We start from the raw sequence: 23,105 nt of genomic DNA, 5'->3' as shown, positions 1-23,105 counted from the left end.
CACCACTCTAGGCGAGCGGGAAAGAGAAGGGGTATGATTTTCAGTGTGCAAATATTTTGTGTGCAGTTATGATTTGCAAGGGTGGAGAATTTGGTGCAATGTGTGCAATAACCTCATTCGACTCGTCTTTGGGCCCCTTAAGTCCTTTATTTAAATTTATAAATTTTAGTAAAACGCCGTTCTACGCATAATTGTCCCATGTCATTTTTTGACGATTTTGACTTTATGACATTTTTAAGTTTAGTTTGACGTGTACTTTAAGAAAAACACATAAAATCTGGTACTTTGATCGGAAACTTATTAAAAACAACACCAAGTCTGTTTGTCTCATCGTTAAACTTCTATGCATAATTGTCCCACCAAGTATTTTCTTACACGAAATCATAAGTTTTACGTAGTATAGGCAATCAAACGTCAAAATTACCCTCCGCTAGAGGGCGCTGAAACTTGGGGTGATGTTTTCATTATAACCAACACTGAAAGAAACCAAAATAGCAAATTCATGTGTTTTTCCACGTGAACCGCTCCAAAAATCAACACGATAAATTCACATGCTTTTCCTGTGACCAAAACATGCTTTGCATGTCAAATCCATGTGAAAATCATTTGAAACCAGCTGATCGCTAGAGCAAAACCCTTCACGCTTTTTTCGTATGGTGTTCACGTGAGATTAAAATGGATTGCACTTCGATTTGCCCCATTTGACTTATCCCTTGACTTCGAAGTGAAAACCACGTGAGATTCAAAAGTTTTGGGTTTTGAATGCGTTTGGGGAAAACTCTTCATCATTAGTAAGATGGCCACAGACGATGGTGGTTGAAAATTTTCTATTCGGTTTAAAATGCCGTTTTTTAGAAGAGATTTTGTGTTTAATAAAGATTTGTTCTTAAATTAAAAATAAGCTCATATTTTTTCGGTAAGTATTATATAAAATAATCAAATATTTAGGTTTATTAAATAATTATATTGCATCGATTTTTTATTTCCAGAAAATAATGTTCCAGCCATGAAGCCGGCTACAGAATCCGCTCCTGATTCGGTGATCCGGACTGTGGTCTTTATTCGACAACAGCCACTGGATCCCGGCCCAAAACCGGCGAGGGGTACATCCCAAGGGCCACCATCAAGTGCTTTTAGACCCAGTGCAGACACGGAATTGCAACTACACCTCCCGACGCAGTGGCCGTTTAGAATTTTGTGATAAAAATCATGTGTATTGTATGAGTTTTAAAAATGCGTTACATTTGTACAATAAATAATATTTATTATCGAAACTGTGTTGAAAGTAAATTCAAACATAAAGAAAATGCAACTCAATTTCTAACGCAAATGAATATCACTGGAAAACCATTTGAATGGCACTACAAAATCGTAGCATTTTCATAAGGCTGGTGCAAATATTTTTAAAAGTTTTTGTCACCCCCCCCCCCCTTCAAAATTGGCCCGAAAAATCAGGGGGCAAAAAAAATACTTTTACAATAAACTTCAAAATTTCAATGAACATTCAAGTGCAACCAACTGAAATCAAATTAAAATACATTCTCCTGCGTTTAAAATCATTTTTAGCATGTTTGGGTTTATTAAAAAATCTTAATATTTTTTGAAAATTTTCGATGCAAAATCTTTTTTTTTCGATTCAATTTTTGTTTTTGTCAGATATTAGATTTTTTGAAACCTAATGATTGCAAAACAACTGAACTAGTGTAAAATGCATTTTAAAACACTTTTTTCATTTAAATGTGAAGACTATGGCTTGTTATTTAAATTTTTATACTTTTTTTTTATTTTTTTGCCCCCCCCTTGACCTCGGCCAGGGCCGAGGGACAAAAACTTTTTTAAATATTTGCATCGGCCTAAGCTCAACATTGCAAATTCATGTGAGCTTTCACGTCAAACTAACGTGATTTCAAATGGATTAACAAAAGTTGCCCGATGAAATTTATCAAGTGCATTCCACATGAAGCCTACATGCCAGCCGTATGGGGCAGATTCATGTGGAAAACATGTTATATTACTATGAGCCTTTCTTTCAGTGAACAGTGAGTAAATTGGTTTAAAATTTGAAATTGTTTTATTTCATCATAAAATCGACATTAGTAGCAAATTATACAATTTTCAGGTAAGAAATAAGTAGCTTAAAACGAAAAAAATCTTGTCATGTCCGATTTAACCTGTTCATTATCTGATTCAAAATAAGGAAAAGTTTTAATCAACCAAAACCTAATTAATCAATTGAGAATGTAGATTATTTAAGTTTATAAATATTTTTTAAAGTCACTTATACCATAAAAGCAACGTTCTGCTTAAAAAACTAACTTAATCCACCTACGTGGTTGGAGCCTTCCTCACTTATTTCCAACAATGGCTGATGTGATGGAATTGTACAAACATTTCATCTATTTTTTAGATCCGGAATAAAAAAGTACATAAATATCACTTAAGTGGCCATACCTCGAGACAGGGTTGCCAGATCATCAATGTTTTGAACTTGTTGGAAAGATCTTTTGATAACCTAACCAACGATGGGTCGGATGGTGGATCCGGACCTAGTTTACATACATTTATGTGAGATCCGGCTTCCAAAAAGTACATCAATATCACTTAAGTGGGCATATCTCGAGACAGGGTTGCCAGATCTTTAATGTTTTAGGCTCGTTGGAAAGGTCTTTTGATGACCTAACCAACGATGGGTCTGATGATGGACCCGAACATAGTTTACATACATTTAAGTGAGATCCGGCTTCAAAACAGTATATCAATATCACTTAAGTGTACATATCTCGAGACAGGGTTGCCAGATTTTCAATGTTTTGGACTCATTGGAAAGATCTTTTGATAACCTAACCAACGATGGGTCAGATGGTGGATCCGGACCTAGTTTACATACATTTATGTGAGATCCGGCTTCCAAAAAGTACATCAATATCACTTAAGTGGGCATATCTCGAGACAGGGTTGCCAGATCTTTAATGTTTTAGGCTCGTTGGAAAGGTCTTTTGATGACCTAACCAACGATGGGTCTGATGATGGACCCGAACATAGTTTACATACATTTAAGTGAGATCCGGATATATGTGAAAACACATTTTTATACATAACTTTTGAACTACTTATCGAAATTTCAATCTGTATAAAACTCGATCTATGGGACCCTAAACCAAGTCGAATGCAAAAGGTTCGGGTCAAATCGGTTCAGCCAGTGCCGAGAAACATGAGCTAGTTTGTTGGTCACATACATACATACACACACACATACACACAGACATTTGTTCAGTTTTCGATTCTGAGTCGATATGTATACATGAAGGTGGGTCTACGAAGTTTTTATACAAAGTTCATTTTTAGAGCAGGATTATAGCCTTACCTCAGTGAGGAAGGCAAAATGTTAATTGGAATGATTTTCAAAATTAGCAATCTAACCTCATTCTCGCATTTTCAATCCGGATCTCTTAATGAAAAAGGCAACTTAGCAAAAAAAATAAAAAGTCAATCGATAAAACTTTTTATTTCTTACCTCCTGTTAACTTTATTTTATTCCAAAAAATAAATTTTCTTTTAAAAAATCATAAAATAGTTTTTACTCCCACTTATGCACTTATCGCGCAAAAACGTAAACGTAACCCTTTTTTTCATAAAATTATTTTTATTAGGTCCTTTTCGGTACTGGGACCTGGTTAGGACCGAGTCGGCTTTTGTAATTACATTTGACTTAATAATTACAGAGGATCTTGTGCACAAGGTGGCGAATCGAGTTTTTAGCTTTGGTTTTAGGGGCCTATTATGTTAAAATTTTCAATGATTTTGTGTCAAAGGGAGCGTTTTTTTTTATTACGTAACGCAAAAAGTCGGATTTTTGACCCACTCCCCCTCCCCCTCCCCGTAACTAAATTTCCATACGAATTTCAAAAATTTAGCATGGATCGTAACACGGCCTCCGACCCCCTCCCCTTTAGCGTTACGTAATAAAAGAACGCTTCCAAATGGGACAAACCCGCACTGCGTACACTGAAAGAAAGGCACATGGTAATGTGACATGTTTTACACATGAATCTACCCCATTCGACTTCGCATGTGAATCACAGACAACAGACGTAGCGGCTAGAACAAAATAATTTGAAAATCGTGTGTAAAAACATGGCTGCCGCATCCTGCTAATCTACTAGCGCCATCTGTTAGCCTATTGCCACTCTCTAAAGCAGCCATGATGGTTTTCTGAGAAGGTGTGTTTGAAAATGCATCGCCCAGAAATATAAAAAAATATATTATTTCAATTTTTCGAAAAAAATTAATAAAAAGTTGAAGATTATGTTTAAATGCTATAGTAAATCTACTTTAATTATTAATTAACACGATTTACAAGCACGTGGGTGTTTTTTTTTTCATTTAATTATCGATATTAAAAAAATAGTCTAGTCTGATGCTTTTTTAAACACAGCAACCAAGGCCGCACTTGAGGCTGTCAAATTCTTGCTGGTTGTGTTGATAAACAAAACCAATAGAGGTGAGGAAAGGAGTAGGAGACCTGGTGGAAATCGGGAGGATGAGCAAGCGTTTCTTGGAGGATAAAAGATCCGGAACCAGAAACGAAAAAATCCGGAACAAGAGCTACTATCACGGCCAACCCCGTAAACGCTTTGGCCCCAAACGACCGCATTCCGAAGATTATCTCTGGAACCGACAAACCAGCTACCACGATCATTTCAACGCTCACCTCCAGTCATAAACCTCTTCAACGCCCTCGAAACCCACCCCACCTTCAAGTGTCGCCACTTCCAGCAAACTCTCGTCGCCATACCAAAGGCCTCTCCTCGGCGCGTCAGATTCCCCCACCAGATTTCTAGCGAGTGATTTTACTGAAATCGGCTGTTATCTAGGCTGAAAACAAATTTTCATCCAGAACAAACGATTACAAACGTTGAAAACCAACAAAATGAATAATGACAGTAGGCGGAAAGCGATATTTTGACAGCGGGCAATGTGTCAGGGAAAAGCGACAGCAGCGCCACAAACGGATTGCCACAACTAAAAAATCTGTAGCAATGATTTACACAAGGGAAGAATCGAGCCCAAACGTCTGTTGTCTGTGCTAGCAATCAGCTGGTTTCAAATGATTATCACATCCATGTGACATGTAAATCATGTTAGGGTCAAAGGAAAAGCATGCTGAATTATCGTGTTAATTTTTCGAGAAGCTCACGTGAAAAAACATGTGAATTTGCTATGTCAGATTTTTTCAGTGTATTCGGCTTCGGCTTTTGCAGACTTTTAAAATCCTCATTATCATACAGAAACAGCCCAATACAGATCTTTGAACGCCACTCAAAAACTATCCCATCGTTTTCACACCGGGCTTTTACCGCATCCAAAACGTCAACACAAAACAACTGTCAAACTGTCAGACGACGCACACACAAAAAGGACAAAATGGCAGAGTGAGCAGACGTCGCAGAGAAGAGTGTTGAAGAGAAGAAAAAAAAATCCCGAGTTCGATTCTCCGTGGAAAAATTGCTGAAAATCCGTCTGGTCAAAAGTTCCGTCGGTTTCGTCGCGTGTGTGACCACGGTGTGTTTCCGGTCAAGTTGGGGAAAACGGTCAACGGGAAAAGTGTTAAGAACAAATTGTGACCATTAACGGACAAGTTTGTCGGATCATCTCCCGACTCTTCCCCCTTTGATTTTGCTGTGTGTTGCCTCCTGAGGAGAGGAATATGTAATTAGGCAAAGGTTATTCAATAACTTCTGGAGGGACCGGGATTTTGTTCCGGCGTCGGCAGCTGGCTGGCACGTCTGGCCTGGTAAACGGAAAAAAAATGAAGCAAATTTAGTTGCGTTTCCGGAAGTTTGCAAGTGAGGTAAGTTTGATAGCGTTCAAGTAATGTAAGTGGCCTTGGTGGATCAGAGTCGGATGATTTATGAGGTGGAAAAAATGGATGAATTTGTAATGATTTGATAAACAGACAAGGTGACGCTCAGAAATGTCATTGTGTAAAATTGATTTGTTTGAAAAAAATATTTTGGATTACATTATTTTGCAAAGTTAAATTATTTTAGAGATAAATTAAACGAACTTATTTAAATTTTTGTATCTAGTATATTAAAAAAAAAAACAATTAAAAAATCCCCTATAATCAATGTGAAATTTAAACTATGTATTTCAAAAAAAAAATATTTAAATTTATTATACATGACAATTTTAAAATCAAATTTTGGCTCAACTACAAACAATTCCCCTATAAATACTTTTTGCCTTCCTCAACTTACTGAGGAAAGGCTATAAAATAAATCGAAAAATTAACTTCTTAATTCGACATCTTAGACCCATCTTCACGTATCCATATGAATTCACAATAGTTGGATGTGGATGTGTGCACTGAAAAATTGTCTCTCAATTAGGTTTTACAGCGTGACGTCACGAGCACACATGCACACACATTTTTACTGAGACACTCGTGCAAAAAATGTAATCAGTGCAGCCAAGCTGTCAAATTTCTAACCTACGGTTACGCCACGACCAGGGATCTGACACGCATGCAGTTTCCTCAAGTCCCCGCCAGAGACGATGTCAATATTGTTTACGTGTGTTTTTTGGAAAGGTCGTATGAAATAAATACACAAATTTTGTCCCCAAATTATTTTTTTGTCAGTTTTTTTCATCTTTTGCATATATTTGCGAGATAATACAATTATTACCTACATTTTTCCAAATTTTACATTTATTAGATCAGTAAAACAAAGTTCTACTTGACGATACCATACAACCAAACTTACTAAACTAAACTGAAAATCTTAGCTTCAGTTGCCTTGAAATAAAATTAAATTAGTTTGATTCTTCCTGACCGTTGGTTTGAATTGAATACTTATTAAATTTCAGTCAAAAAAGCTTTAAACTAGCTGCACTGAACACCACAGTGCTGATATGCCAACATTAGATGCTTGACGGAATTGAATTGTTTCCCTAGTTGTCCCCTGAGATTAAATGTAAAAAATAAAAAAAGTTTTTATTTTTGTCATTTATGTTCGATGCGCATACGACATTCTCAAAAGCCACGCGCCAAAAACTTGGTTCGATCTTGGTTCGATTTTGACTTTACTCGCTTTATATGTGGATGACAGTAGTGACGTAGCCGTGGTCACGACATATAAAGCGAGTGAAGTCAAAATCGAACCAAGATCGAACCAAGTTTTTGACGCGTGGATTTTGAAAATGTCGTATGCGCATAAATAACAAAAATAACAATTTTTTTAACTTTTTTATTATTTTTTAAACTTAATATCAGTTGACAACTAGGGTAACAGCATTTAATTTCTTCTAGCACCTATTGTTGGCATATCAGCACTGTTATGTTCAGTGACAGCTAGTTTAAAGCTTTTTTGACTGAAATTTAATAAGTATTCAATTCATTTTAAACCAAAGGTCAGGAAAAATCAAACTTATTTAATTTTATTTCTTTTTTTAGTTTAGTGAGTTTGGTTTTTTTTAGTCTAGTGAGTTTGGTTATTTTGTATCGTCAATTAGAACTTTGTTTTATTGATCTAATAAATGAAAAATGTGAAAAAATTTACGTAACAATTGTAATTATCTCGCAAATATATGCAAAAGATAAAACAAAAACTGGCAAAAAAAGTAATTTGGGAGCAAAATGTATGTATTTCAAGCAAAACATTGTAAATGGGCCAAAGCCAAAGTGTAAACAAAGAGTCTGTCTTGCTCATTCCTAATGTTAACATCTACTGACGCAAGCAGGACAGACTGCTTGTTTACACTTCGGCTTGGGCCCATTTACATTGTGTTGCTTGATTTATTTAAAAAAATACACGTAAACAATATTGACAGCGTCTCTGGCGGGGACTTCAGGAAACTGCATGCGTGTCAGATCCTTGAATTACCTAGCCCGACCTCACACACACTAGCGCACCATTTGTTTTGCTGGCGGGTACAAACATAACCTCAATCTTTTTCGTGTACGTACACACAATACATGCGCACGTAGATAACTCTATTATCTCGGCACCAGTTCCCATTAGACACCATTAAATATTATGAATTTTAGTAAAGTACTTCAAATGTCATGCTAAAAAAATATTTTAAGGAATGTCCGGAAGAAAGGGTAGTTTTTGTAAGATAACCCGTCATGATATGTATTTAAAAAAAGACATATTGAAAAGACCTTTCTAACAAGTACAAAATATTGAATATTTGACAACCCTATCAAAAGTTACAAGCACTTAACTGCCGTTCTACGCATAATTGTCCCATGTCAGTTTTTGATGATTTTGACTTTATGCCATTTTTAAATTTAGTCTGATGTGTACTTTAAGAAAAACACATAAAATCTGGTACTTTGTTCGGAAACTCATCAAAAACAACACCAAGTCTGTTTGTCCCATCGTTGAACTTCTACGCATAATTGTCCCACCATGTATTTTCTTACACGGAATCATTAGTTTTGCTAAGCATTATGCCTTGTTTACCTGTTGTATAGCAAGAGGATCACAAATAAGGGTGATAAACTGCTAACTGGGGCGATTAGGGACACATAGGGCGAATAGGAACCCACGGGACAATTATGCGTAGAAACAAAGAAATCGGTCGAAAAATTTCAATCGCGTTTTACTCAGTTGCACTTTTTGAACATGGGACAATTATGCGTAGAATGGCAGTTAAGTGTTATTTATACACTTTATGTAGGGAACTAAAATATTTTGATGAACACGTTGATCGGATCTATTATGTGACCCATCTTTGGATTGGTAATTAAAAGAACAAAATATTAAAGATCTTGCAACCCTATCAAAAGTTATGAGCAAGGGGTTATTTAACACTTTTCAGAGCCCGGATCTCAGATATATTGATGAAAATATTATCCTGATCTGACATGCGACCCATCATTGAATGAGTGACGAAAAGACCTTTCCAAAATATTCCAGACTCAACGTAAGCACACTTGCCTCCACCGCCAACATGATTCGGCCCCACTTTGAGCCGCAACCGTCGCCGCTCGACTACCAGCACCATCATCAGCAGCAGCAGCACCAACAACAACAACAACAGCAGATCCAACATCAGGTACAACAACAACAGCAACAGATTTCCAAAATGGTCAGCAGTCCACCACCGACCATCGTGGGAACTCCAAATGGAACGACCATGTGTGTGACAAAGCTGCTCGTAGGCCTAGATCATGCTCCGATGGCGTTCAATGTGCGGCAACGGATAATCGGGGACGGTGGGACAAACCTGAACTATATCCGGTCGGAGACGGGAGCGATGGTCACGTTGCGGGGTCGGGGTTCGCTAAACATTGAGCCGCAGACGGGCCAGGAAGCGATGGAACCGTTGCACTTGTACATAGAACATCCCACGTTGGAGGGATTGCAGAACGCAAAGCAGCTAGCCAAAAATCTCATCGAGACGCTCCAGGAGGAGTTGAACCTGTTCCAGCAGCAGGAACAGCAGCAGCAGCAGGTTCCGAAGCAAAGTTATCAGATAATTCAGCAACAGCCGACGCTAGTCCAGACGACACAGGTGCAGCAGATGCCACCGATGATTCGTGCCCAGCACGTGGCCCAGCCAAACGGGATCATCCATCAGCCTCCGCCGCCAGTTATGCCCCCGCAGAGCTTTGTGCAGAGTCAGCCGCCACCGCAGACGCAGATCATTCAACAACAGCCGCCGACGATCATTCAGTCGCACGTGCCAGTTCAGATTCATCAGCAGCCGAGCAATGTGGTCATTTCGCAGATTGCTAACGTAAGCAATCCTCCGCCGGGCGCGCAGATACGGCCACCGATGATGCAGATTAAGACGGCTGGACCGCCCCACATGTCGCAACCACCGCCAAGCATACAAATTCCCCAGCAAGAGGCTCCCCAACAGATCCTGGTGAACCAGGCGCCACCTTACCAGGTTCAGTACATCCAACAGAGTCCGGCTATTCAAACCAGCAGCGGACCACATCCGACGGGACAGGTTACGATCCAGCACGTCATCCAACAGCCGCAGCCACAACCAATCCAAGGAATTGTGCAAACAACACTTCCTCCGCCCCAGTTTGACCAGTTCCAGCGACCTCCCCAAGGCCAGCAGATCATCACCGTTCAGGGCAGTGCCGCTTTTATGGTGCCTCCACCGAACATTATCCACCAAACTGTGGCGCCACATCCTACCCAAAATCAAATTATCGTACAGTCACAACCCATCATCACTCACCCGCCGCCAAGCGCGATGCCCCAGGAACTGGTCCAAACCATGGCACAATCGGCACCCCTTGGACCACCCCCGATGGCACAAGTCCCGATGATCATGAACGGAGCCGACGACAAAAAGCCCGGCGAAATTCAAATCAAAACAGAACAGATCAAGCTCGAAGATGGACCTCCTCCAATCCTCACCCAAATGCCCAAAACTACGGTGATTCCAGTTTCATCCACCATGGCGAACATCACCCTCAGTCAACCTCCACCTCCGATCATGTCAGTTCCCCCGCCAACGGTGCAGCACATCGTCGGAAACACGATCATAACGTCGCAGCCAAACCCCCCGATAAGCCACGCGGCCATTCCCCAGCAAATCTACAGCCAGATCCCGGTCTCGATTCAATCGTTCCAACCGTCGCACCAGCAAATCCAGCAGATCAACGGCAGTACGCACTTTGTCGTCAACACCCAGCCCCAACCGTGGCCCCCGAATGGTGCCGTTCCGCCGCCCCAGATCCAGCAAGTCCCGGTCAGTTCGATGCAAAACATCCAATTCGCCACGGCGCCCCAGCAGATGCGCAACCCTAACGAGATCCAGATCATCAGCTCACCGGCGACGATCATCAGCGCGGCCGAGTACCGACCCCAGCAGCAACAGCAGCAGCACATCATCACGACTAGCGGGCCATTCAACCCGCAGATGCAACCGCCACCAGGTAAGGGCGCGTACGTCTACCTCTGTAGAAAAAAACCAACATCTTCGTTTCTCCAACAGGCGTCCAGGTGATCCACACGGTGCCCCCGCCACAGCAGATCATCACGAGCATCCCGCAGACGGTGCAGAGCGTGCCTCCGCCACCGCAGATCATCGAAGCCTCGCCACACCATGCGGTGCCGCCGCCACACTCGGCAACGCACCAAATCATGACTGCGCACGGGCCACCTCCGCCCTACACCACGGTGCACTACACGATGGCGCCGCACGATCCGAAGGTTCGTTGTTCCTCCTACAAGATCAAGATCAAAATCCAAGTTTTTTCGACTTTCAGCTGTTGCAACCGCCCATGGAGATTCAGCACCAGCATCCGCACCAACATCAACATCAACAACACCAACTACACCAGCAGCAGCAGCAGCAGCATCAACAGCAACAGCAGCTCGGAATGCGACCTGGTCAAAAGCGGAAGCACTCCGAGGACGATCCGCACCGGAACATTCCGCCCAAGATGGGAATGGGGTGAGTTGAACTTGAGTTGAATACGGGTTGCTACGACTACGGTCCTGATCTACTGAGCTTGAACCAAATTGGAATCTATTTCCAGAAGGTGGGAGCTTTTATTTCAGATTGATTTTATTTTTAAGAAGGTGTTTGATATCAATGGAACTCTTCTCGCATTTAAATTAATGAGCCAGAGAAATAAAGGATGTCGTATAAGCTTAACAACACAAAGTAATACCATAATACCCAGAGTCCAATCGGTATTGAACGCAATCTCACTGAATCCTTACATACACCTTGTGGTTTCATATAAACTATTTTTATTATATAAATGGCAACATTGCTCCAGTTTTTCAGATACAGAATAAACATTGACCCCATTTATATACTAAACATGCTTTACTTTCAGATGTGATAGTGTTGCAACCGTCTTGGAAATGGCTTTAGGATAGTATTTCAGCTGCAGCGATCATCTTTTTTATTCATATTTAAATTTACCCACGCTCCCTCAGTGTTCCTCTGCTGTGATTTAGCTCCGATTGTTTGGTAAACAATACTCGCGTTATGGCAGTCTCTTCAAAATGAGTTCTTCAGCGTATCTCGGAACGTCCCAAACTAGAAGCCGTGCAGCGGTTTTCCAAATGGGTTACTCAATATCTGCCATTGCGTGCTGGTCGAAGTGGCCTACGCCTTTTAAGTTCAACCCAACCATTGAACATCGTCGACGTTCGGATCCACGACCCACTAACGGAAACGAAGTTTTGCGGAACTACTTCACAAGTGTACCTAACGGTGTGTGGGTGTTAAAGATGAAACTTTTTGAAGCCGTCCCATCATACATTACCGGTAGAACGAGACGCGTTCAGAACTGCACCGATTGTTTTCCCCCACCTAATGAGAATTTTGGCTTGAGCCTCGAGCCACCTCACTGGGCTGCTGAACCGAACCTAGCAGGGGAAAATAAAACGGTAATAACGTATTTTTGCATTAATTGGGCAAATAACAGGGACCAAAATGTGCCCATGGTTGCTCAGTAATAGATGGTAAAATACCTTGAAACCATGTCAAAATCTTGTAAGTAAAAAGCCACAACAATTACAAAGCATGTTGTTCCAAGGGCAAAAGAATGTCAACATAGTTTGCTAGTATACCGAAACTTGTTATTAACATGGTTTTATTTGTTGGTCTTTCTATGTCCTAAGAACAGTAGATTTTGGTATTGCTATGGTATTTCACATTCAAGACTTTGGTATGAATTCATCTAACACTGGACAACCATGAGCACATTTCTTACACACCAAATTTTATTCGCTGAAATTCAGTAAAGTTTTACTAAATTTTCAACAACTGAAATTTGAGTAAACGATACAGAAATTTAGATTTTACTGAATTCTCAGTTGCTTAAAATTCAGCAATCGTTGCTGACATTTCAAAATTTAAATAAAAACACAGCACATTTGAAGGAGGATTTTCTCTCGGCAGCATCCAAACAATAAGTTGTAGCGTAGAGGAAATTTTCGAACATCTCACACATTTGTTCAAATAAAAGCATATTCTGTAAGATCAAATTACCATCAGTATAAACATTGACTCATTTTAAACATTTCCATCAATTAATTTAAATAGGTAAAAAGCTTGTACTTGTAACTGGACCGTCCAAATTTGATGAAACTTTGATGGTTATAAGTTAACATTCTATTTAAACAAATGCAGGTTGAAGCAAGTTGAAAAAATGTATGGTAGCAGAGAAATTTAATTTTGAACACAAAAATTTGTGGTGCTCTGGAGTAACCATGTGTTAAACTTTCACGGGAATCATCCACCCAAATAACGTCATGATTCGAAATCCGGACACTTAATAGCATATCATTTTCGTTTTAACTGACAAAAAAATAATGTAATGAGTTGGAAATGAAGAAATATCATCAGGATGTAGTATTAACAGTCAGTTTTTAGGAGAATGCATGCAAAAAATGTCTTTTCTAACAATTTTTCATCAGAATTTGAAAATTAAAATGACTTGTTGTGCTTCGAATCCCGGACACTGATAAAAGCTGATTCGAAATTCGGACACTTTTGCTTCGAATTCCGGACACTCATTTTTGCTAATGAATCGCACAAATTTGGACTGAAATGGCATTCTTTAGGTCTCAAATAAGCTGTTAACATCAAAACAATCGATATTTTATATAAAAATTTGCTAGAATCTAAGGAAATCAAAACTAGAGGTGGGCAAAATCGCTCTTTTTTAGGAGCCGCTCATTTTTGTTCGCTCATTTAAAAGAGCCGCTCTTTTGAACGGCTCTTTCGCTCTTTTTAAAAATTTTGATGAAAATGTTTTTTTTTAGAATCGTATGGTTTTAAAAGTTTTTTTCACACTGGACTTTTACAAATTATTTGATAAAAAAATTAAAACTGAAAACGAGAAGATGTCCTTGAAATCCATTGGTCTTGGCGGTCTCTATGTCAAGATTTCTACTCGAACCTAAACATTCGAGTAATTGAATGGCATCCAAACTTAAATCTAGGATTGGGAAAATTGCTATTAATTTTAAAATTGCGTTTATTTCTGCAAGAATTGAACTAATGCTGATATTTTATTTGGAGAAAACATTCTGTGAACTCTTTTCTACATTCTGATTTAATTGATAAAGTCTATTATCGCTAAAGTTGATTTGGACAGAAGGTTTTTTTTCAAAATCTCTAAACTATTCAGAATTTTTTTGATAATATTATGCAATTTGAAATGGTCAAATTTATATTCCAGTAGTACTTTAATTTATAATCAGTTGTAAAGTGAAAAATATTTTCATGTTGTTTAAAAAAATCATTTTTTTGGTTTTTATAGGCATTGAAATATTTGAAATTGCATTTTCAATTCTCAAAAATAAATTTAATACTAATTTTTTTTGGAAATTCAATAAATTATATATATATAACAAAAATCATGCCAAAATGGACCGGTTCTTTCAAAATACTGAAGTTTAAAAAGAACCGCGGTTCTTTTTGTGAGCCACGGTTCTTTCGCTCTTTTCAGTGAATCGGCTCTTTGAGCGGCTCGCTCTTTTTTTGCCCACCTCTAATCAAAACCATAAATTTCTGCTTTGCCTTCCCGGTGCTTCGGACGCCTATGAAATATTTCACGTGAAATGTTTCGCATTTTTGGTAATATTATAACTTTATTTTATTTAATTGTTTTGACATTAACTACAGCGTTTAAACAAACTTGAAATGAAAGTTGATGTTAGAATTTATCAAATAACACAATTTTGACATTCATAATGCGAACTTATATTCAAATTATTGATAAAACAAGATAAAGTGTCCGGGTTTCGAAGCGTCCGGGAATTCGAATCATGACGTTATACAAATTTCGTTCAAACTAAACAGGATTCAGAAAAAAAATTGTTTTTCAATGTGATTGCAAATATGAAAAATACTCTTCATTTTATTTTAAATAATACAAAGCTTGATTCTTTTAATATCTTTTAAAACTATACCTTTAAATATAATAAAATTTTAATTACAGTCCAGACAAGATTATTCGAAGACCTCGGAAAAATGTCACTTCGGATAATCGAATCACAAAAAAAAAAAAAAACATTTTTTTCGTTGTCTAATTTTTGATTATTGAGCTTAAGTATGACCCCTTAACTCGAAATTTGGAATCCAAAATGGCGGCCAAAATTGATTTGACGAAATATTGAACAAATGCATTTTATTATTTAATGGGCAATCAACTGTTCAAACTTAACTAAAATGGGGCCGCAGAACTCGAATTTGATGTTTGAAACAAGAAAAAGAAAAAAAAAAAGCATGAAAAATTTGCTCGTGATTCGATAATCTGAAGTCCCATACAAACCTTCGGATAATGGAAACCTCGAATAATCGAGGCTTCCGATAATCGAGTCTGGACTGTACAGCGAATGAAAATATTCCTAAATTTAGTTAGTTTCTAAAAAAACTCAAAAATCAGAACTTTTCCTTAAATGGTTCATATCAACTTGACATACATACACAGTATAAAATCATGTAAATATGGAAGGTTGAATATTACCTCTTTTATGATGTAATGTTACGCAAATTAGACCGAAAAATCGACATCACAGCAGAAAATTGGTAAAATGACTCATTTTCAGACGTAAAATAACACATTTTTCTGACATAAAAGATGTACCCCTTTCCAGATGTAATATTACCATGATTTTTTTACTGTGTATATATTCAAGCTTTTTTATTGAAATCTAATGAAATTCAATTAAATAGTCTGTATTGATGAAATATTTATTAAGTCGTTATATAAAAAAAATATTTGAGATAATTGGGCCGTTTGATAAATTATTTTGAGAAAAATCGTTACATTTTCACACAAACATAAAATTTCACGGGATTTCGCGGATTTCACGCTGTCCGCGAAATCGTGAAATTTCACGATTTGAGCTTATTTTAGTTTGTTTGGGAATTCTGTGCACACTTGTGACACGTAGTACAATTTTACTTTCGAAACACACTTGTGACACGTGCTTTTCAGATTTTTGTTTACATTATTTACTGTATCTTTTAACTGATGTAACCAAATTAGTTGAAACTTGGAGCGTTTGTTAAGCGATAGTATACTAACCGATTGCTTCAAAAAGTTTGGCTCTATCATTCATAGTTTTGAAATTATTTACCAACAAACTTTAAAATCGATTTTCTCGAAAAGTACTAAATGGTCGTTGTCACAAGATAGCACACAACTGACGAGTTAACGAGCAGCATTCGGTGACTGGACTACGTTCTCAGTCCAGTTACCGAACAACTACTCTACCATGGTGTCATATCGGCAAAGTGTACGGATTTTTGCTCAGCAAGAGTTGGTAGCCTTACATCCGAGTTTTCGACTTATTTTGAGGTAATTTTTATGCTTTTACTAAAATATAGTGAAAAAATATTAGGGTTGTGTAAGTTATTGAGAAAACTCTATATTTTGTCGCTTGTGTGCTATCTTGTGACACGTCCTATTTTTGTACAGCAGACGTGTCACAAGATAGTACACAAACGACGATTTGGCCATTTTGATCTAATATTTGAAATTTACAAATTAAGGTTTACAAAACTAAAGTTTCAACAAATCTTTGAAACCAATTATTTAGTGTTTGGCCTAGCTAATTACAGGGGCCACTCAAGTCGGGAAATCGGGGAAAAGTCGGGAATTCGCCAAAATCCTCCAAAATCGGAGAAAAGTCGGGAAAGGTCGGAAATTCTAAGCATACTTGTTTGAAAATTATTTTTAACTCTTGAATAATTTTGTAATATTTTGTGTAATTTTCAAATTGAATTCGTTCAATTCGTCTTTAGTAACTAACTGTAAATTTAAGGTTCATTTCACTATTTCAATATATTTGAGTATGGAAAAGCTGTTTAAGACCTTCATAATCTTAAATAATATTGGAGTCTTTGACACAGATCTTCATAATATTTTTTATGAATCATATAATCTCTATTAATTTTTGTTTATCAAACAAGAGATTAAGTTATTGAAAAACTTTATGGGTAAATTAAATTTACTATACATAAAGCTTGATTTTCAGTTTTCGGAAAACTTAATATCGAATAAAATCATTTTTTACGTTTTGAAAACATAAAGAAAATTTTGAAATTGCAAAAAAAAAAATCCAAAAAGTTTAGAGTTATTGCAAAACTGTTAAAAAAAATTGTCTCTTCAAACATTTTGCTCAAAATAAGTGGTAAAACATAAAAATTGAAGAGAAAAACAGTTAAATACTGACCACTAGATAAATTAACATTAATTAAAAAAACAATATCAAAAATTACAAAATTAAAAAGGAAACTTGGCAAAAAAAATTATAAATTCCTTGAAATTTTCTAAATCCTTTAAATGAATAATATCAGCAATAACGTTTCAATCATTCTTCGATTTTAAATGATGATGAAGATTAAAAAAATAGGAACGAAATTTTAAGTTCAGTTATCTTTGACTTTTTGTCATTTCCAGATGAAACGAAGCATCAAAAACTATACTTTTACCAATTTAAAAATAACATGGAAGTTATAAGTATTGTTGAACTTTCGATATTTTTTCAAAGACTAATTGTTTGTGTTTCTACTCTGAATCATAATAATTAAATTCCATCTTTGAAGTTTTTTTAAATTGTTGTTTAGTTTCTGTATTTTCAAAAATGCCTATTTTTGGATTATTTTTAAATTCATTTAATTTTTTTCGGTGGTCAATATTGACTTTTCTTGTAGAAAGTTTTTGTTCGAAATCATTTTTAGATAAGAAATGCGTATTTTTGAACATTCTGGAAAAGTCTGGAAAAAGTCGGGAAAAGTCGGGAATTTGAAAATGGGATTTGAGTGGTCACCCTGTAAATTCCTGTGAAATTCCTCTCCTTATTTTTACCATCTGTTTTCCCAAAACGAAATTTGCGGGTCAAAGATACGCACTAAAATTTACATACATTTCAGTAAGAAAAAAATCAAACTCATTGAATAACTATAATTTCTGATAAATTGATTCAAAAACACTGAAATATAGTATTTCTACCAAAATCGGACTAAAAAATAAAACTTATGCACAAATAAAATGGTTTTTAGCATGAGCATGAGCATGAGCATGAGCATGGTTGACTGCCAATGAGCTGCTACTCCGTTATTGACGGATCAGCTGAAGTTACACAATGAACCAACAGATGAGTAGTGGGAGCTAATCATCCTCACTGTATAACCCCTGAAGATCTCTGCTTTAAGTCAATACCGGCGCCCCCCCAAGGAGATGCAGTTCAACAAAGGTAGGAATGTTAGTCCGATAGTTGAAGTTGCAGACTCATCAGACACAGAGTTTGTCGCTCTATACCTGTTGACACCGCATGAGACCGTTGAATCCACAGCATCTCCTTCAAGCATCACGGGAAGTGGGGGAGTTGTGTTAGTAGGGGAAGGAAAGGGAAGGTCAGGATTCATCTTGGTAGATGATATGACCAGAATGTGAACCATAATCGTTGCCTTCTGAGCTACGACGCTATGAGAAGGACTTATCATTCGCGTTTTTTTACTTCTTACCGCCGGCGTGCCATCCGAGCAACGATGCTTTGGGATGGGCTTTCAAAACGAAATGAAATTTGAACTAACGATGCTAAGGGAAGGACTTTAAAAACAAAATGAAATTTTTAGCAACGTATTATTCGTTATCATGTAAACCTCGATTTAATGAAATTCTTCGCGCATGACTTCTTTGCAACAAACTTAACCACGAATTTACCCAGTCCGGACCGCGAACAACTGGCTCAACAACAGAAAGACAATATATACACGACGACGCGAAGCCTTCCATCAATAAATTCAAGAAACTTCATTTCTTTCTCGCGGATTCTCGCGCGTCGATTCTCCAACCGATCTCCCCCACGAACACCACACGACTCATGCACAAATAAAATGGTTTTTAACCTTAAAACTTAAACTTTAGTTCTGAGTACTACTTTATTCAAGTAATTTAATATATCATACAATTTTCTTTATTTGGGGTACTAAACTATCCCCTCTTGAAAATTAGATGCAAAATTAATTGTTACACATTAATTGTTACACGAAAAATCCCCTTTGCTCCACATACGGGGCAAAGCCTTTGCCGCAAAGGTACGCACTTCATGTTTTAGATACAAGCGATTTGTGTTAAATCCTTGTACTACGTTTTGAGGGCATGTTGTAAGGTTACACTTAGGTAAACAGGTTGAATCCGAAATATTTAATGGTCACCGGTGACAGAGTGATGGTCATTAGGTGCGTACCTTTGCCCAGCTCTACTCTAAGTGACATTTCCGAGATTAAAAGAGCGTTCTTTTATTACGTAACGCAGTTGGGTGGGAGGGATGGGATGTCGAAGGCCGTGCTACGCTCTATACATTTTTTTTGAAAGTTTGTATGGAAATTTTGTTTTCAGGAGGGGGGGATCCTAAAATCTTTTTTTTTGCGTCACGTATCAAAAGAACGCTCCCATTAGGCTTTATCCTGTGTAAAATTGAGTAAAAGTGAAAGATTAAAAGTCGATTGACTATCTTTAAAAAATCTAATATTACGTCAAGATATCAAGGTATGTATGAAATTTCAAGTTTGCAGGAGCAATGTTGCCATTATGATGGATGAAGGTCGTCCTCTTTGCTATCGAGTTGACAATACAAACATTTATCAAATGCATTAAATTTACATCACCCACCCTAAACATAAGACTAAATATTCACCCAAACGTTCAAATAGGATGAATCACAACAGCATCAGCAGCAGCGGCAACATCAACAGCAGCTCCGGCCCTGGGACGGCGATGAACGTGATGTCCTCGGCAACGTCGACTGCCACGGTCGTCACGACCTCGTCGACTTCCGGCGGTCTAATCACATCGCAAATTTCCTCTGCATACTCAACAGGTAGTGTATTTTTTTCTGTGCCACCATGCCAAATTTGTGTGTGGTTTAAGCTAATAATTAATGATATGGGATCAGCTGATCAGCTCACCAACGACGCCGCCCAGGATTTTATTTGTTAAATTTTATTTTAGCGTGTAAGTCTCCTTCCCTTTTCCAGGTTTCTTCAAGCGAAATCGTCTGCAGTTTGTTCCTAGTTGTATAATTTTAGTTTTTTTTTTCTAACACTTTATCAACTTTTAGCGCAATCTGTATCTCACTTTATTCGCTTCCAAGACTTTTCTGATTGGCCTATTTAATCGAGTTACAATTTCGAAACTAAACTCTGCTCTTTTTGATGAGACATAATTTTGTAGAATAAGTTCTTTCTCAAATATCCGAAATAATTCTAGGACAATTCCTTAGCTTTAAATCAATCGTTTTGTTTCACAGTTCTTCAAAGACTGACTTAAGGACTTACAATATAACAAAAAACATTGTTTTTATATTAACTTGTTTCAGTGTATTCTTCTGCCATCACAAATCGCAATCTATCATCAAATGTCAAAAGCAGTAAAAGTATTATGCAAAGATTTAATTTAATTAATTCCGTTTTAAAATTTCTGAGGGACTTGCCGTTGTTTGATGTTATTATGTACAATTCTACAAAGTTATGTCTAAAAGAGAGAGAGAGCTGAATTTTCCTAATTCAAGACCATTTGTGGTCAGTAGCATTCTTAACATGAATAAGTGACTTGTAAATCTGGCCAGTTCTATCATTTTACAAGCTCATCTATTTGAAGAACGAAAACTCTAGTTTAAGTCTAAGGGAGCGTTCTTTTATTACGTAACGCGAAAAATCGGACTTTTAGACCCCTCCCCCTCGTAACAAAATTTCCATACAAATTTTAAAAAATTTGTATGGAGCGTAACACGGCCTCCTACCCCCTACTGCGTTACGTAATAAAAGAACGCTCCCTAATGAAAAGCTTCACACCATAAATTAATTCCAAACTCTTCAAACAGGTAGAACAAAGGTGGATCATCGAACATTACTGGAAGTTGTTGAACAAACCTTTAAATCATCGTTATTATATAAGAAATCGATTAAAATAATCGCATAAACGATTTTTTTCTACAACCAATGCTAATTCTGTTTCTTTTTCCTTCTCCTCCCCATTTACGTCTTCCCGTACCTCCCCCTCCACAGATGAGATGGCCCGGTTGGAGTCTGGACCTAAGTCGGGAAACGAGCAGCAGTCCGGCGGCGGCAACGAGCACGAAAACTTTTGCAACGTCAGCACCGGCAACTCAAACAATTCCAGCAACAATAATCAAGGGCCCAAACATGGCCAGGATAGCGGAAGATCGCCCCGGTCGGGTTACCGCATGAATCAGCCATACTACTCGAACAACGGTGGCGGCGGCGGCAGCCAGAAGGGCAACCGCAACTGCAACAACGGAAGCTACCAACTCAACAACTATCCGCGGACGTACGAAACGACGGCGCCGCCACCGCCAAAGTGGTGGTAGAAAGGGGCAGCTGCTTGAAAAGTCACGTCGAGTAGGACGGCGGGGCGATTGTAATTTATTTTTTGAATTGTTGACCTCTTTTTTTCTGAATAACCCCTTCTAGAATCCTAGTAAAAGCTACCGCGAGATAACTTTGGTGGAATCCCCGTCACCAAGAAGTGTGCGGTAGGACATTTATTATATTCATAGAGTCTGTGGGCGCGTCTGATATGTTAACGGAGGACGTAAAACGCTTCTTAACCAAACTATGCGCCCCCTGCGTTAGGGAACCTGTACATATGTGAAACTTGATTCATTGATCAAATGTGTTATCTGAAAAAATATAGATATTATTTTTGCCGAAATTTAACGTGTGCGTATATCTCTGTTGGAAAGAAAACATATGAACATAGAATGTTTAACGTCATCGGTTTAACTTTTGCCATCCTAATAAACCTGTCCGTCCTTTTTTAATTATGTATGGTCGATGTCCCTATTTTGGACTAACTAGGCAAAGCTCCCTTTCATTATGGATTGATTTCAAGAACAGTTCGAGTTTTTTTTAATGGTCCAATAAGCTATTATTGTCTTTCATATGTTTAAAGGACCTATAAAAAAAACTCTAGAGTAAAACCAAAACGTGCCATTTACGGATGGTATTTTGAGGCTTTTTGGATACTAATGCGTACATTTTCAACATCACTGGCGTGTAAGCCTCCTGTAGGAGGGCCTCGTGGCACGGTGGTTAGCGGCTTCGGCTGCCGATCCCTAAGTTGCTAAGGGGCGCGGGTTCGATTCCCGCCTTATCCTCCTGGCCTTCTATCGGATGGGGAAGTAAAACGTCGGTCCATTGGCGTAAAAGAGGTTTTGGTTTACTCACCACACATAACCTTCGGACGCTTAGACATGAGCAGAAACTTGTAACAGAGACCGCAAAAGACCGGGTAAACTGGCGGTTTTACTCCCAAAACCCAATGGACGTAGCGCAATGCCACCGTTGCCAAAAGTTCGGCCACGGCTCGCGGAACTGCAACCTCCGCCCCGCTGCGTGAAGTGCGGTGAAACACACCTCTCGGAGAAGTGTGCACTGCCGTGCAAGGCGGATTTGGGGACAAGGCAGAGCAAACCAAGGCGCGCATTAAGTGCGCCAACTGTGACGGCAACCATACCGGTAATTACCGCGGATGCGTCGCGCGCAAGGCCTACCTCGAGAAGCAGGAAAAGAGGAAGAAGAAAGCAGCAACACCCCACCCTTCTCATCGGAATACGAGCTCTACCGTTCCTGCAGCTGGACAGCGTACGGTTCCCGCAGACAAATCAGCCACGGCGTCTTTTTCAGGGGGGTAGTATTTTTTGAGAAATAGCAAGAAAACTGTCATATACATATGAAAGTGTGGAACATCCCCGTTCATTTGCGGGGCGAACGAAAATCTTTGGTCGGGAAAAATCAAAGTTATCCTCATTTGAAGTTTTTGAACTTTTTTCCTATGGGGCCAAATTTCGTCTATTTCAATATAGTATTGTTATAAGTCTACATGGGCATGATTTATGGTTCAGATCATATGATTTCTTATGGGAAATGATGCAAGGAACATTTTTCCTGAAGCACGCAAAGTGATTGAAAATAAGGGAAAAATTTTTTAAAGGTTTTGTTGGAAATTTGGGAGATTTTCTGATAAAATTGCACACCTCTTTCCCAAAAACCGCAATGTTTTTGATATTCAGATCATTATTTTGATTTATTCTTTTTTGAGAAATGTTTCTGGGCCCATTGAGTAT

General features: G+C 38.2%; 1 protein-coding gene across 2 annotated transcripts; it reads left to right on the top strand.

The window, feature by feature from the left end:
* Window positions 1-5,389: 5,389 nt before the first annotated feature.
* On the top strand, window positions 5,390-21,696 carry LOC6052984 (extensin). Of its 2 annotated transcripts, XM_038253160.1 has the most exons (6): window positions 5,390-5,851; window positions 8,928-10,912; window positions 10,972-11,189; window positions 11,246-11,433; window positions 19,672-19,838; window positions 21,025-21,696. In XM_038253160.1, exons 2-6 carry the CDS (start codon window positions 8,962-8,964, stop codon window positions 21,345-21,347), a joined length of 2,847 nt encoding a protein of 948 aa, XP_038109088.1. In that variant the 5' UTR covers window positions 5,390-5,851; window positions 8,928-8,961; the 3' UTR covers window positions 21,348-21,696. The 2 variants fall into 2 exon arrangements, with proteins under 2 accessions (XP_038109088.1, XP_038109089.1); XM_038253161.1 differs by lacking the exon at window positions 19,672-19,838 and having other exon boundaries at window positions 21,025-21,157.
* Window positions 21,697-23,105: the final 1,409 nt, after the last annotated feature.

The sequence above is a fragment of the Culex quinquefasciatus genome, chromosome 2, assembly GCF_015732765.1.
Source record: "Culex quinquefasciatus strain JHB chromosome 2, VPISU_Cqui_1.0_pri_paternal, whole genome shotgun sequence".
NCBI lineage: Eukaryota > Metazoa > Arthropoda > Insecta > Diptera > Culicidae > Culex > Culex quinquefasciatus.
This window is presented reverse-complemented; position numbering and strand designations above follow the sequence as displayed.